The 12331-nt window shown below is 37.3% G+C and overlaps 1 protein-coding gene across 5 annotated transcripts in view; it reads left to right on the forward strand.

The window, feature by feature from the left end:
• LOC121374006 (caspase activity and apoptosis inhibitor 1-like) overlaps positions 1 to 12331 on the forward strand; it is a 199075-nt gene that overhangs the window by 120324 nt on the left and 66420 nt on the right. For all 5 annotated transcript variants that reach the window (XM_041500868.1, XM_041500869.1, XM_041500872.1 and 2 more), the window contains exon 5: positions 6112 to 6196. In XM_041500868.1, coding sequence (XP_041356802.1) covers positions 6112 to 6196 — 85 coding nt within the window. The remainder of the gene's footprint in view (positions 1 to 6111; positions 6197 to 12331) is intronic.

The raw sequence follows: 12331 nt of genomic DNA on the forward strand, positions 1-12331 counted from the left end.
GACATTGCAAGAGTTCATGCTTTGTTCATATGGCTGATAACTATTTCCCCCCATAAAATTAAATCTTTACAAGAAAGAAAAAAATATAATCTACAGCCTGTGGGTATGTAAAATATAATTTACTGTTAGCTAACAGCTGTATTGGGAAGACATCAACAGAACGGTTTTTACTTACAAAAATATTATTGTTTGTAAAATATAGAGAAAGGCTTTAATTTGCCAGTTAATTTTGTGGCCAATTCCAAAACTTTCATTTTGTATTTGATGGTTATAGATATTGTTCAAACCAAATAGCTTCATTTAAAATGTGTATTTTCTCAAGATAGTATTGCTTTATTAAATTATGTGATTAAAAATGGTTTCAAATTACATCACCAAATAAAAAAATAAAAAATAAAATAAACAAAAGTATGTGTAAAGGTGAGCCATGAATAACTGTTTTATTTTCAACAGTTAGTTCACCAATTTTATAATTTTGTAAACCGTGTAAGTCATGTCTTAGTTTTCCCTGGTTTATGGAGGTAATTTTCCCTGGAATATGGAGGTAGTTTTCCCTGTATTGTGGAGGTAGTTTTCCCTGTATTGTGGAGGTAGTTTTCCCTGTATTGTGGAGGTAGTTTTCCTTGGATTATGAAGGTAATTTTCCCTGGTTTATGGAGGTAGTTTTCCTAGATTGTGGAGGTAGTTTTTCCCTGGTTTATGGAGGTAGTTTTTCCTAGTTTATGGAGGTAGTTTTCCCTAGATTGTAGAGGTATTTTTTCCTGGATTATGGAGGTAGTTTTCCCAAGATTGTGGAGGTAGTTTTCCCAAGATTGTGGAGGTAGTTTTCCCTGGAATATGGAGGTAGTTGTCCCTAGATTGTGGATGTAGTTTTCCCTAGTTTGTGGAGGTAGTTTTCCCTGGATTATGGAGGTAGTTTTCCCTAGTTTGTGAAGGTAGTTTTCCCTGGAATATGGAAGTAGTTTTCCCTAGTTTGTGGAGGTAGTTTTCCCTACATTATGGAGGTAGTTTTCCCTGGAGTATGGAGGTAGTTTCCCCTAGTTTGTGGAGGTAGTTTTTCCTAGATTGTGAATGTAGTTTTCCCTGGATTATGGAGGTAGTTTTCCCTAGTTTGTGGAGGTAGTTTTCTCAAGATTGTGGTGGTAGTTTTCCCTGGAGTATGGAGGTAGTTTTCCCTAGATTATGGAGGTAGTTTTTCCTGGAGTATGGAGGTAGTTTTCCCTAGATTATGGAGGTAGTTTTCCCTGGATTATGGAAGTAGTTTTCCCTGCATTATGGAAGTAGTTTTCCCTAGATTGTGGGGGTAGTTTTACCTAGATTGTGGAGGTAGTTTTCCATGCATTATGGAGGTAGTTTTCCCTGGATCATGGAGGTAGGTTTCCCTGTATTATGGAGGTAGTTTTCCATGAATTATGGGGGTAGTTTTTCTTGGATTATGGAGGTAGTTTTTCCTGGATTATGGAGGTAGTTTCCCTAGATTGTGGCGGTAGTTTTCCCTGGAGTATGGAGATAGTTTTCCCTAGATTATGGAGGTAGTTTTCCCTAGATTGTGGAGGTAGTTTTCTAAAATTGCTACTCAAAATAAGTAAATTACAATAAGCTTTCTACTGAATTAGCTTTATCCCTGATGAACATTTTGCGCACAAAATATAAGTGTTTTAACTTGATATAGGTCTTAAGAGGCCATTTTACTATTCTGTTCAGTACAAATTGACCTGTATTAAACAGCTACCTATCTTAGCAGGATACTTGTTTAATACTACCTAAGACAGCTGCATATGTTTCACTACACATGCATATATGATCATGTGTCTTTTAGCAATGTAATTTTCATGTCACAATATTATTAAAATGTTTCTCAGAAAAGATTAAGCACAGCTTGAACAATGTGCTGGGGTGTAATCATGATTTACTTTGCAAATCTTTTCTACGAAGATGTGATTACATTGCGTTATGATTGACACGAGAACCACATTTTGATGAATTAGTTTGTACTGTCTTGTTCTCCATTGTGTGATTAAAGCACTCGTTAGATCTTTTAATAGTCGTTTTGAATGTAGTGAGAACAATGTCATTCTTCAGCCCAGGGCTATGGCGGCAGTATCAAGGTGAAGCTATCATACGGTTTTTGCATAAATCAATGGTCATTAGCAGATAGTCCATTTTGTAGACCACTGGCTCTGGTTGCTAGGGGCCCCAGGTGAATTATTTCAAATTTGACAAATGATTTTAATCATGCACAAAGTCTGCTTTGTGACGATGAGTGACGTGCTGTGACGTGGCTGTGGTGCCGGACGTCTTCAACGATGCACTTTTTGTTGACTTTTCATTTACATGACGTTGGTGCTAATTACAAAACAAAATGGATTTGGCAGACAGAGGTTTACAGTATAAACAAAACTGAAGTCAATTGCTACAGATATAGCATAATAGGATGACAGTATGTTTGTGAGATAATAATCGTGTGTCAAAGTCATTGGTATGTGCTGTCATGTCAGCCAAAAAGTAAAATAAAATGAGGAATGTCAGTGCATTTTATCTCATGCACTCACATCACAATAACCATAACAGTTTACTAGCATTTGATTAACCTGTGTGTTACATTAATAGAAAAGTATTCTCTTACTGCAAGACAGAAAACTTGGACATTGGTCACGGCTATGGTGCTTTAATCACCTAATATGGCCCTGTGCTTATAAAATGTTTAGGGCTGAATTTGCAGTGCCTGTTTTTATATTACAGGCATGTAAAACTACACACATTTACAATGCTTAAACACCTGCATTTAAGATAAATAGGTTTCATAAATTTGGCCTTGCAGTCTAGACTCAAGATTCTAATAGTAGCTGTGGCAACGCTATACAAATTGTATGTGAGTGACGTTATTGGAAATTTTAGTCAAGACTCTTTATAAGTATGAGCCCAGTTGTTAAATATTGAATACTATATATGACTTCCAAAATAACAGAAAGGCGCCATAAGGCCAATATTTAAGTGTTCAGTTTTTAAAATTCCAGTATCTTTACTGTTTAAACTAAAGTTCTGTATGTTGGCTCGTTGTTTTTAAACTACATACTGATAAGTCTAACAGATAGTAATTGTGAACCATGTGCTGAGTAGTAAGGGACAGAAACATGCCGGCATCATAGAGACTTGTCCTCCACATTGCAGCAAGGCATTTTTCAAGGGAACATGTCGTCGTGACTGTTAAAACTTCTTTTTGACTCTGTCTTGTGTTGAGGGGGCGGGGCTTGGTCTATGATCGATCGCCGTCTGTGGGCCCATTGAATTATTTCTTGTTTCAGCATGCATACAACATATGCATACAGACCAGACAGTACACACCACGTTTGTTGTCCCAACTGACATCGGTGGTGTAGTGGTTAAGCCATGAGACATAAGGTTGGTTGGTTTGTTGGTAATGGATTCATCCCCAGTACCGGCTCTCACCCAGAGCAAGTTTAATGACACAGTGGGTAGGTGTAAGGCCACTACACCGACCTCTCTCTAACCACTAAGCACTAACCGTTAACCCTCTGTCCTGGACAGACAACCCAGATAACTGAAGCGTGTGCCCAGAACAGCATGCTTGAACCTTAATTCTATATAAGCATGAAACTAAGTTGAAATGAATGTTGTCCTAGTTGTGGAGCACCAGTTAGGATGGGACACAAAGCCCACATGCACCTAGGGTAACCAGTCGTATGGCTCGTCACACAGCAGGTGAGAGTGCTGCCACCAAACTATGCCTCATGTCCTTCATCACTGTAAGACAGAGAGAAACACATTTCCACACTTTGGAAAAAGACATTTTTCTATCTGCTTATCATGTCGTGTCGGTTCTTTGGGATCTTCCAATTTTGCAATGCAAATGAGACACAAATAATCTTTAATTTCAAAAAGTGCTAATCACCAATTCATGATATTCAGACGGAATAAATCATGTGGTCAGCCGGACTCTAGCCCGTGTGCTGCAAGATGAAATATGAAACTAATTATCAGAGGAAATGACAGGAACTGTAGGGCCAAGGAAAAGTGAGAATTTTCCTTAAACCAAATTACGCTTAAATGAAAGATGAAGGAAATGTTAAGATAAATAATAATAGCAATCACAGACCAATGACGTATGCCGAGGCAAAATAACCAATATTAAAATGGGAGTTGTGTTGTTTTGATATTAGTATTATATAAGTGAAATAATTTCACTGGTGGTTGTTGATGAATATTTTGCCTGTTGTGTAATTTTTCAATAGATGCAGGTAATTGTATTCTGTAAGGAGATTCTGTTATGTTGAGATTTTAGTGAAATTTCCTGTAGTTCATGTTCATTCTAAATCAAATAATGGCCACATTCTTTGTAAGCTTCCTCAATAACATAATGGCTGCATGGGTTGAAGGCTTACTAAAACATGGTGTGAATGTGGTTTGTTAGTTTTCTAAATGACATAATGACAACATGGGTTTAGGGTTTTTAAAACATGATGTGAACATGATTTCTAAGTTTTCTAAATGACAGTGACAACATGGATTTAGAGTTTTTTAAAACATGATGTGAACGTGATTTGTAAGTTTTCTAAATGGCATAGTGGCAACATGAGTTGTAGGATTTTTGAAACTTGATGTGAACGTGATTTGTAAGTTTTCTCATTGACATAATGGCAACATGGGTTGTAGGTTTTCTAAAACATGATGTGAACGTGATTTGTAAGTTTTCTAAATGACATAGTGGCAACATGGGTTGTAGTTTTTCTAAAACATGACGTGAACGTGATTTGTAAGTTTTCTAAATGACATAGTGGCAACAATGGTTATAATGTTTCGAAAACTTGATGATTGTGTGGTTTGTAAACTTTTCATATAACAATGACAACACAGGTTATAGGTTTCTTTATAAATATGATGACCATGTTTATAAGTGTTCTAAATGACATAATGGCAACATGAGTTGCAAGTTTTCTAGAACATGATGTGGACATGGTTTGTAAGTTTTCTAAAGGATCACATGGTTTGTAAGTTTTCTAAATGGCATAGTGATCACATTGGTTGTAGGGTTTTTAAATCTTGTTGGTCATGTGGTTTGCTCCTAACTGATGCCCAATTCATATGATTAAAACACCACATTCATTTTCTGCCTGGCTGTCCATGATGTGACAGTATAAGTTCTGTTTTCTCTGTGATGTGATAGTATGAGTTCTGTTTTCTCTGTGATGTGATAGTATGAGTTCTGTTTTCTCTATGATGTGATAGTATTATATACGTTCTGTTTTTTCTATGATATGACAGTATAAGTTCTGTTTTCTCTGTGATGTGACAGTACATGCTTTGTTTTTTCTATGATGTGATAGTATACATTCTGTTTTCTCTATGATGTGATAGTATATGTTCTGTTTTTTCTATGATGTGACAGTACATGTTCTGTTTTCTCTATGACGTGACAGTATTCATCATATATATGATGTTCTGTTTTCTCTATGATATGACAGTACATGTTCTGTTTTCTCTATGCTATGACAGTACATGTTCTGTTTTCTCTATGATGTGACAGTACATGTTCTGTTTTCTCTATGACGTGACAGTATTCATCATATATATGACGTTCTGTTTTCTCTATAATATGACAGTACATGTTCTGTTTTCTCTCTTAATATGACAGGACATGGTCTGTTTTCTCTATGATATGACAGTACATGTTCTGTTTTCTCTCTTGATATGACAGTACATGTTCTGTTTCCTATCTTAATATGACAGGACATGTTCTGTTTCCTCTCTTGATATGACAGTACATGTTCTGTTTCCTCTCTTAATATGACAGGACATGTTCTGTTTCCTCTGATATGACTACATGTTATGTTTTCTCTATGATATGACAGTACATGTTCTGTTTCCTCTCTTGATATGACAGTACATATTCTGTTTCCTCTCTTAATATGACAGGACATGTTCTGTTTTCTCTGATATGACTACATGTTCTGTTTTCTCTGATATGACAGTACATATTCTGTTTTTTCTCTTGATATGACAGAACATGTTCTGTTTTCTCTATGACGTGACAGTATTCATCATATATATGACGTGACAGTATTCATCATATATATGACGTTCTGTTTTCAGAGTGTTGCCATGGAGGATCTGAAGCGGCGGTGTGTGGAGCATCTCGAGGTGATGTCAAGGAAACGCATCTTCAGAATCATGGCAGGTTTGTAGTGAGAGAAAACTAATAATGTATTTAACATTGTCATTGTCTACAAGATGTCCAAGGGATATTTTGACAAAGTGGCATCGCTACATAACATAATTTCATTCCACAATATAACTGTGATCACTCTTCGACGCACGTTTTTAGGTTAGTTTCATACAAAGCTTTAGTTGCTAACTTTAGTACACATACATTATTCACATGTTAATAATTTTAGTGAGTTTTTATGAATTTTTCAGTGGTATAAATGATTGTACCGTGATTTTTAAAATAATGTCACAGCTGAACTAAGTGGACAATAGTCATGACTTGTCTGTGTCCCTTAAAAAAGTTGTACATAAATTCATTCTTATTCTTATGTACCATCTGCCTCTACTAGTATTTCAGTTTTAGTGGTGGTCACCGGCCAGTTTCGTTTTACAAATGTAGTAATAAACATTATTCATAAATGACAAAACTTGTTGTATATCTTTAAGAAGAGTATTGCTAGAGTTTCACTAAGCTGCAGCTTTAATTGTCCCCTTAGTTACTATTGCTGGCCAGTTACCATGTGATTAGAAAAATATATTATTAAAAACATTAAGATTCACTCTGTGAAGTGTGTTCAGTTTCTATTGGCTATTCCTTCAGTTTAAAATAGTTTTAACAATTTTAATTTTTTTTAAGGAATATAATTTATTTTGCAGTCTATCAAAAGCATTAGCTGTTTTTGTCCTCAAATTAATTTACTTCTTGTTTTTTTTTCTTTATAAATATTGTATTTTTTTATTTATTTGAAAATTGATCAACATTTTTTGTTATTTTAAATACTCAATACCCTTCAAAGAGACTGCAAAACAAAGCCTTGCCCTTAAACTAATTTACATTTTTCAGTTTCTGTATTGGCTGTTCTCTTCAGTAACTATTACTGGCCAAGTTTCATTAATTAAGAAAATGTAATAAGGTTTTTGAAAAATTGAAATGTAAATTAATTTAAGTACAAAGCTTTGTTTTGCAGTCTCTTTGATGAGTATTGAGTTTCCTTAGGCAGCATGTTTTAAAAAAACTAAAAAACTGTCAAGTGAGTTTGTATGTTAGTCTGAGACGCGCTTCTTTGTGTCGGGTCATCGGGTGTCCAGCTAGTCCTCCTTGCCCAGTGTCCGGTTGAGACCTATAATAATGAAACTTTCTCCCGTTACCCTCCCTCAAAGCCTGGTCCATAATCTTGCAGTGACAGACACCTTCATGTAGACAAGAGCCGGACAGATGGGCTTTTGTCCCTGGAAACAGATAAGGAAAAACAATACAAAGAACACCGCCTTTAACGCGCACAGATGGCCCGTGGAATAAAAAAAGTCTGAAAACTAGAAGATGACAGTATTTTATGATGAGTGAGAATTTTAGTGTGTGGGTCAAGAGATTTGCCAGGCATTAAGTTTGTAGATTTGATTATATTCAATTGAATTTGTTTTTTCACTTGACGGAATACGCACTTGTGTTGCTGTGGTTAGTCAGACAGAAAGAGATTAATGATTTTAGCCACAACGTACTGTGATTGCACTTGAATGCCTCATTTAAAATACATGCTAAGAACCAGCTTCTTAAAGTAAGCTGTTTAAAGTGAATTCATACGTACAGTATTAAAACGAGCCTGTAATTAGTGTTTGAGATTTAAACCGAGGCTAGACTTTAAATAAATACATTGTTTGCTCAAACTTGACTGACTCGTAATAATCAACTTGTCTACTTTTCGTTTCAGCCATCATTTACTTTCCTCATTTTTTCATCTCGTTTTTTTTAAATTACAGTAATAAATAAATTTGAAAAATGTTGTAAAATTACATGACATGTCTTTGAGCCCACTCTCATGATATTGTGTTACAGCAAATGGAGATTGTTTGACGATGTCTGAAGCATTTTATTATTCACTTTGAACAGTTATCATTCATCTGTCTTATTTTGCAACTACCATCCCACCAGCATTGTTGAACATCTTCATAATGTATACATTATAAAAAGTTAGGAAAATAAAATACATCTCTTATTTGGTTAAAATTCACCATCTCTACCAAATTAGCAGTATATATGGCCTTAGTCACATGCTATAGATATATAGTTCTAACAGCACATATGGCCTTAGAACTATATATCTATAGCATGTGACTAAGGCCACATGTGCTGTTAGAACTATATATCTATAGCATGTGACTAACAGCACATGTGGCCTTAGTCACATGCTATAGATATATAGTTCTAACAGCACATGTGGCCTTATTCACATGCTATAGATATATAGTTCTAACAGCACATGTGGCCTTAGTCACATGCTATAGATATATAGTTCTAACAGCACATGTGGCCTTAGTCACATGCTATAGATATATAGTTCTAACAGCACATGTGGCCTTAGTCACATGCTATAGATATATAGTTCTAACAGCACATGTGGCCTTAGTCACATGCTATAGATATATAGTTCTAACAGCACATGTGGCCTTAGTCACATGCTATAGATATATAGTTCTAACAGCACATGTGGCCTTAGTCACATGCTATAGATATATAGTTCTAACAGCACATGTGGCCTTAGATACATGTTGGGGTGGGACTTAGCTCAGTCAGTTGAGTGCTTGCTTGAGGTGCTTGCATTGTAGGATCGAATCACATCGGTGGATCCATTCAGCTGATTTGGTTTTTCCTCATTCCAAACAGTGCACCACAACTGGACAAAGGCCATGGTATGTGCTTTCTTGTCTGTGACAAACTGCATATAAAAGATCCCTTGATGCATTAGAAAAAATGTAGCGAGTATCATCTAATGACTATGAGTCAAAATTACCAAATGTTTGACTTCCAATAGCTGATGATTAATTAATCAATGTGCTCTAGTGGTGTCATTAAACAAAACAAACTCTAAATACATGTTATGGACCACTAGTTCTATCAGCACATATGGCCCTAGATACATGTTATGGACCACTAGTTCTTGCAGCACATATGGCCCTAGATGCATGTTATGGACCACTAGTTCTTGCAGCACATGTGGCCCTAGATGCATGTTATGGACCACTAGTTCTAGCAGCACATACGGCCCTAGATGCATGTTATGGACCACTAGTTCTAGCAGCACATACGGTCTTAGATGCATGTTATGGACCACTAGTTCTAGCAGCACATACGGCCGTAGATGCATGTTATGGACCACTAGTTCTAGCAGCACATCTGGCCCTAGATGCATGTTATGGACCACTAGTTCTAGCAGCACATACGACCCTAGATGCATGTTATGGACCACTAGTTCTAGTAGCACATCTGGCCCTAGATGCATGTTATGGACCACTAGTTCTAGCAGCACATCTGGCCCTAGATGCATGTTATGGACCACTAGTTCTAGCAGCACACACGGCCCTAGATGCATGTTATGGACCACTAGTTCTAGCAGCACATCTGGCCCTAGATGCATGTTATGGACCACTAGTTCTAGCAGCACATCTGGCCCTAGATGCATGTTATGGACCACTAGTTCTAGCAGCACATACGGCCCTAGATGCATGTTATGGACCACTAGTTCTAGCAGCACATACGGCCCTAGATGCATGTTATGGACCACTAGTTCTAGCAGCACATCTGGCCCTAGATGCATGTTATGGACCACTAGTTCTAGCAGCACATCTGGCCCTAGATGCATGTTATGGACCACTAGTTCTAGCAGCACATCTGGCCCTAGATGCATGTTATGGACCACTAGTTCTAGCAGCACATACGGCCCTAGATGCATGTTATGGACCACTAGTTCTAGCAGCACATCTGGCCCTAGATGCATGTTATGGACCAGTAGTTCTAGCAGCACATACGGCCCTAGATGCATGTTATGGACCACTAGTTCTAGCAGCACATCTGGCCCTAGATGCATGTTATGGACCACTAGTTCTAGCAGCACATACGGCCCTAGATGCATGTTATGGACCAGTAGTTCTAGCAGCACATCTGGCCCTAGATGCATGTTTTGGACCACTAGTTCCAGTAGCAAAAAACTAGTGGTTTGATCACACCACTGCTACATCCCACCCTGTGAAGGACAGAGAGTCCAGCACATCGATCTCACCCACATCACAGACACAGGGAACAATATTTTAATATCTTAGGTAACCATAAACATCATTCACATTAATTGTTCCCTTGGTAATCGATTGACCGATTATGTGAGTTATATTGACATAACGGGTGAGTTACTGTTGAACTACTGATGTGCTGGGTATCAGGTATATCTGTTTGCAACACGAGAACATGGACACATTAATTGTTCCCTTGGTAATCGATTGACCGATTACACATTAATTGTTCCCTTGGTAATCGATTGACCGATTATGTGAGTTATATTGACATAACGGGTGAGTTACTGTTGAACTACTGATGTGCTGGGTATCAGGTATATCTGTTTGCAACACGAGAACATGGACACATTAATTGTTCCCTTGGTAATCGATTGACCGATTATGTGAGTTATATTGACATAACGGGTGAGTTACTGTTGAACTACTGATGTGCTGGGTATCAGGTATATCTGTTTGCAACACGAGAACATGGACACATTAATTGTTCCATTGGTAATCGATTGACCGATTATGTGAGTTATATTGACATAACGGGTGAGTTACTGTTGAACTACTGATGTGCTGGGTATCAGGTATATCTGTTTGCAACACGAGAACATGGACACATTAATTGTTCCATTGGTAATCGATTGACCGATTATGTGAGTTATATTGACATAACGGGTGAGTTACTGTTGAACTACTGATGTGCTGGGTATCAGGTATATCTGTTTGCAACACGAGAACATGGACACATTAATTGTTCCATTGGTAATCGATTGACCGATTATGTGAGTTATATTGACATAACGGGTGAGTTACTGTTGAACTACTGATGTGCTGGGTATCAGGTATATCTGTTTGCAACACGAGAACATGGACACATTAATTGTTCCATTGGTAATCGATTGACCGATTATGTGAGTTATATTGACATAACGGGTGAGTTACTGTTGAACTACTGATGTGCTGGGTATCAGGTATATCTGTTTGCAACACGAGAACATGGACACATTAATTGTTCCCTTGGTAATCGATTGACCGATTATGTGAGTTATATTGACATAACGGGTGAGTTACTGTTGAACTACTGATGTGCTGGGTATCAGGTATATCTGTTTGCAACACGAGAACATGGACACATTAATTGTTCCCTTGGTAATCGATTGACCGATTATGTGAGTTATATTGACATAACGGGTGAGTTACTGTTGAACTACTGATGTGCTGGGTATCAGGTATATCTGTTTGCAACACGAGAACATGGACACATTAATTGTTCCATTGGTAATCGATTGACCGATTATGTGAGTTATATTGACATAACGGGTGAGTTACTGTTGAACTACTGATGTGCTGGGTATCAGGTATATCTGTTTGCAACACGAGAACATGGACACATATTTGGAATACATGAATAAAGTTTTGGTGATCGTTAAATTTGCAGCTTTGAATTTTAGAACATATCGATACACCATATAACCAACTGACAATTTGTGTAAATTAGAAGTTGTGTAACCGATACATGAACAGAATGGCTTGGGATGGATCAACAGATGGACAGACAGACATCTGTATAATGTGTTTTGAGAAAAAGCTTGTAAAGTTAATACCATAATACAAAGATCACCTACAAACCAATACAAACTAACAGCATGACCATACCACAACTCTGATAGTTGAATACTTGGCATAGCACACATTACAGAGGTCATATCACTTACAGCTCTGTATGTAAGTATCGGCCTCATCTTAAATTACATTCAACTTGGCCACACTTGTAGAATACCAATACTTGTTAACCCATGTATCCCTGATACAAGACTCAATTATTAGTCCAAGTGGGCTGGCATTGAAAGGGTTAATGTGCAGCATTGGTGTGGTCAGATATGCTTGATGGTGAAGATGAATTTGTAATTGTCAACGGTGGAATGTTCCGATCTGAAACAATACACAAACAAGTGAAAACAACAAACAAAGTGGAAAACACTCAGTCCTGTTCATTACTCATGCTGTGTAGGCCTCACATGGCCACTTAGTTCACCAGGGTCAACACTTACAG

Source organism: Gigantopelta aegis, chromosome 6 (genome assembly GCF_016097555.1).
Source record: "Gigantopelta aegis isolate Gae_Host chromosome 6, Gae_host_genome, whole genome shotgun sequence".
NCBI lineage: Eukaryota > Metazoa > Mollusca > Gastropoda > Neomphalida > Peltospiridae > Gigantopelta > Gigantopelta aegis.